The sequence below is a fragment of the Sapajus apella genome, unplaced genomic scaffold, assembly GCF_009761245.1.
Source record: "Sapajus apella isolate SASKATOON/1434 unplaced genomic scaffold, GSC_monkey_1.0 scaffold177, whole genome shotgun sequence".
NCBI lineage: Eukaryota > Metazoa > Chordata > Mammalia > Primates > Cebidae > Sapajus > Sapajus apella.
In genome coordinates, this window is record NW_022437117.1 from 1,492,962 (window position 1) to 1,497,815 (window position 4,854).

At 46.8% G+C, this 4,854-nt stretch overlaps 1 protein-coding gene across 4 annotated transcripts in view; it reads left to right on the forward strand.

Annotated features, from left to right (window-relative positions):
* The first annotated feature begins 3,065 nt into the window (after positions 1-3,065).
* Positions 3,066-4,854, forward strand: part of TMEM192 (transmembrane protein 192) — a 34,809-nt gene continuing 33,020 nt past the window's right edge. For 2 of the 4 annotated variants that reach the window (XM_032268255.1, XM_032268257.1), the window contains exon 1: positions 3,066-3,238. In XM_032268255.1, coding sequence (XP_032124146.1) covers positions 3,212-3,238 — 27 coding nt within the window. In that variant the 5' untranslated portion in view covers positions 3,066-3,211. Of the gene's footprint in view, positions 3,239-3,349; positions 3,838-4,854 lie in introns of those variants that run through there. The other 2 variants (XM_032268258.1, XM_032268256.1) reach the window with 2 other exon arrangements.

Consider the following 4,854-nt stretch of genomic DNA (forward strand, 5'->3'; position numbering starts at 1 on the left):
TGACGTTGAAAAAAATCAATGATATATTATCAACAATTCAATATTTGTGATCAGGAATGAGCACAGTGCCTGGAAAAATGCTGATAGTGACAACACTTGAAGGAAAGATGGGGCTTCAGTCCAGAATCTTGTAATGGTGAACTGTTTGGTAGCATAGAGGCATAAAGGTGTAAACGGTTCCTCCCCATCACAGGGTCATGGCTGACACTCCTATGACAAAGCCAGGTTAACAAGAGAAAAACAGTGACCCTAGAGCCTTTAGAAATAAAGACCCAAAGACTCAGGGAAAGCTGTCTATTCTTATGCTTGGGTTTAATGAAGAATAGGCAGTTGTGCAGAAATGTGATTGAACAAAAAGGGAATGATCTAAATGACAACTGACTGAGTAGGGACAAGAATTTACAAGCATCTACTGTAATGCTTAGTAACAGGGTCAGCAAGGCTTGTCTGTTCAAAATTCATGACCTCTCTGTGTGGTATTCCTTCCTTCCAGGTGTAAGGCAGGACCCTTTCTAGAATAAAGGTCTTGTGACAAGGTAGGTCATGGAATTTCTTTATGGCCAGCTCCTACGCAGGAAGATAGGGGAACGTTACAGTAATATTTCTAGTTTGTATGACAGGCCTTAGAGAAGAGGAATTCTAGTTTTCATATCTTGCCTTGGGAGAGAAAGGGGAGCAGGAGACAGGAGGGTAGGGGAAAGTCATAGAGAAACTTTGCTTCGGAGGCCCTGCTAACGTGTCCTTCACTTCAAGTACTTAGAATGTAAAAGCACCATACTTTGTGATGCTATCCATCCTCTTTTTTTTTTTTTGAGACAGAGTCTTGCTGTCGCCCAGGCTGAAGTGCAGTTGCACAATCTCAGCTCACTGCATCCTCTACCTCCCAGGTTCAAGCAATTCTCATGCCTCAGCCTCCTGAGTGGCTGAAACTACAGGCGTCTGCCACCACCACACCTGGTTAATTTTTGTATTTTTGGTAGAGACAGGGTTTTACCATATTGGCCAGGCTGGTTGCATTTTTAAACTTTTAAGTTTTGCTCTGTCATCCAGGCTGGAGTGCAGCAGTGCAATCTCGGATCCTGGGTTCAAACCATTCTCCTGCCTCAGCCTCCTGAGTAGCTAGGATTACAGGCGCATGCCATCATGCCTGGCTAATTTTTGTATTTTTAGTAGAGACAGGGTTTCCTCATGTTGGCCAGACTTGTCTCGAACCCCCGATGTCAGGTGATTTGCCCACCTCAGCCTCCCAAAATGCTGGGATTACAAGGATGAGCCACTATGCATGGGCAATACTATCTTCTTAGCCCCAACAATAGTAAAACAGTTTCTCTACTCCTTTCCTTATTCCTTGTAGGCAAATAAATGCAAGAATATTCACCAAGATCTTTAGTCATACAAAAATGGAGTGTCAGATACATTATAAATAATTTATTTATAGGTCTATGCTTATATAAATTGCTTTACCAGTCATTAGAGCATTATATGGGCCAAGATTTTAATACTGTTTCCTTGTGAGGACTGTTTTAATTCCTGTATATAATCTATGCCTTAAATACTATAACAATACATTGCAGGGAGTGGTACATTTTGGACAGAGTCCCACTTAATCTTTTTCCTACACCTAACCCATTGTTTCTGCATATATTCCCTGAGAAAGACTATGGATGACTTTTAGTGGCAATTATATACTTTAATTTTCACCTGGACAGACTAAACATGAAATGGCGCCTATTCTTGCAAGGAAAGGTCTAAACCAAATGGTAAGACAAGCTGGATCGTGTTCCCCTTCTTCCTTCAGCAGAGTCACTCTTAATTTTCCAGAGAACATCCTTTTCTCCCACTCATCCTTTTTCCTGGAAGTCAAGGTCTCCTACTAAAGTGCACCTCCTTGCCTGACAACCTCACTCCCCAGCTCCACCAATCTCCTTTCTTCTGGCTTATACTGAGTAATCACAGATTATTGCTACCCTAAAGTGTAAGCAAGCCCTTTAGCCTATCTTTCCCTTTAGACTTTATTTTGAAAAATATCAAGCTGGAGAAAAAAAAAAAAATTGCTGGTCGGGAGTGGTGCCTCATGCCGGTAATCCCTGTACTTTGGGAGGCCGATCTCGGCTCACTGCAACCTCCACCTCCTGGGTTCAAGGGATTCTCCTGCCTCAGCCTCCCCAGTAGCTAGGACTACAGGCACGTGCCACCATGACCAGTTAATTTTTTTGTATTTTTAGTAGAGACGGGGTTTCACTATGTTGGCCAGGCTGGTCTTGAAGTCCTGACCTCGTGATCCACCCGCCTCGGCCTCCCAAAGTGCTGGGATTGCAGGAGTGAGCCACCACGCTCGGCTGAAAGTGCGTATATTCTGATACCAAGGTTCTCTCTGAGAGCTGGTAACAACAGAAAATTTCTTTCTTTCTTTGCTTACATTTTTGCAATCATGTATTTTTCGGAAAATTTCATTTAAGTTTTTTCTTTTTAAAACGCCATTTGAAAAGAAACAACAGCGCAGTGGCTCACGCCTGTAATCCCAGTACTTTGAGAAGCTGAGGTGGGAGAACTGGCCAGAAGGTCAGGAGTTCGAGGCTGCTGTTAGCCGTGGTAGGACCCTCCAGCGTGGGCAACAGAACGAGACTCTGTCTTAATAAACAAATAAACAAACGCCGTAAACATTCCAAACTGCTTTGTTTTCCCATTGCTGAAATCTGTAAACATGTCATGGAAACTGGAATCTTTATTCTGCTCCTGTCCCTCTGCTGGTGGAGTAGGATTTTACCGCTGATTCTACCTAGGCGTAGAGCTGTGTGTGCTAACAAAAATTAGGCAAGACCGAAAAAAAGTTAATGTTCTGAAAAGATGCAAGTGGAGCCCGAAAATAGTTAAATTCTTGGACTAGGAAAGCATCCTTTAATGCCCAAGTCTCCGGGTAAGAGCGAACGGACTGCCTGCGGCCAGAATCTCCAAGACCCGAGGTGGTGCAGGCGGTAGCCACCGCCCACAGCCCAGGTCCTCTGGGCCGGCACGCCCCTCCCACCACCTCAGCCAATCGGGGCTGAGGGGGCGGGGAGCGGGCCAGCCGGAGGCGGGGCAGACGCAGGAGAGGGTTTGTCTAGGGCGGGGCCTGGCAGGTCCCAGAAGGTGGCTATTTTCTCTGCCAGCGGCGTCTCAGCCCAGGTGGAGAGGCCGGGGTCGCCGGTGCTTCGACCTCTGGCGTCAGGAAATGGCGGCGGGGGGCAGGATGGAAGACGTGAGTGCACGGAGGCTGCGCGCGGCTGCCGGTCCCGGAATCCTCTTTTTCCTGTGTTGAGGCGCACTGGGCGGAGGCTGAGGGATGGAAACCTCCTTTGGCAAGTGCGGCCACGGCCGTAGGGGGCGCCGCCGGTGCGGGGGAGGCCTGGGCGCGGGGCTGTGGGAGGGCGCCGGGCGGCCGTGGAATCTGCCACACGCCGGGTCGGGGCTAATTTTCCCGGTGGAAACTGGGGCGGGCTCCCGGGCGGTGGGCGCGCGGCTCCAGGGGTCCCAGGCTGGCGTCCAGCCCACGTGCGTGGCGCGTCTTTGGTCCCGGAACTGGTAGCTTCACGTGATGTGCGCCTGGCCTGACAGCCCTTCCTCACCGCGAGTCTCGGGGCGCCGGGCCGCTGGGTTTCGCTCGGACGCCTCAGGGGCGCAGCGGGGCGAATCTCCCTTCCTGGCGGGGTCCCTTGCCTTGGCGGTAGAGGCTGTGGACCTGGAGTGACAGCGACGCTCGGGCCTGGCTCCAGCGTCCTGCGGACAGACCTGTCGCTATCATCGCCAGGAACCCACACGAGAGAAAAACTGTGTCATGTGCTGTTTTGAATCTAGCATAATAGGAATGTAAAGGTTTTAAAATCTCTGATAGATTCAAACCAGATTACAAAAAAAAAAAAAAAAAAAAAAAAAACAGTGGCCCAGTTTACAGCGTGTGTAATACAGAATGATAGCATAATTACAAAAATCTTATTTCTTTGCTTAAGTATCATAAGACGTTTTTAGAGGAAACATGTATATATGTCCAGAATTAACTGGATTTTCTATTGGAAAGTAATAAAACTTTTGCTTTTGAGAAATGCAAAGTTGACGGTTACGTTAAAGTACTAATTTGGGTTAATAAATTAGTAGGAATATTACTGTGATCCTACTGAATGAAGTGCATTAGGAAAAGAAAGAGAAACATGAAACAGTTCCAGCACTATGGTAGCTTAGATTCTTGAGCAGTGACCATAGTTAAATAATCTTGATGAAATAAAAACCAAACATTTCTAATGAGACTAAAATTTTCTATTTTTTCCAGTTGAGAAAATGGAAAATTAACTGTAAGACCTGTAAGTAGACTTGAGATTCATATATATTTAAAGCAAAATCCATTGTTTCTGAGTTTTTAACTTCATGAGCTGACAGTGTATCGAAAAAAATGAATATGTAAGAGGAAAATGAGAGACTCTTAGAAAAACCACGCAGTAAGTGCTTCTTGGTTGATACTGAGCTGCTCTAGGGTTCTTGGATCTGTAGCTTGTAGCTTTAGGATGCATACAGTATTAGAAATCTGCTTCATCAAACACGGAAAAACGGAGCAGTCTGGGAGGCCCATGTCTGTAATCCCAGCACTTTGGGAGGCAGAGGCAGGCAGATCACCTAAGGTTAGGAGTTTGAGACCAGCTTGGCCAACATGGTAAAAACCTGTCTCTGCTAAAAATACAAAAATTAGCCAGGCGTGGTGGTGGGGGCCTCCAGTCCCAGCTACTTGGGAGGCTGAGGCAGGAGAATCGCTTGACCCCAGAAGGCTGAGGTTGTAGTTAGCCAAGATCATGCCACTGCCCTCCAGCCTGGGCGACAGAGTGAGAC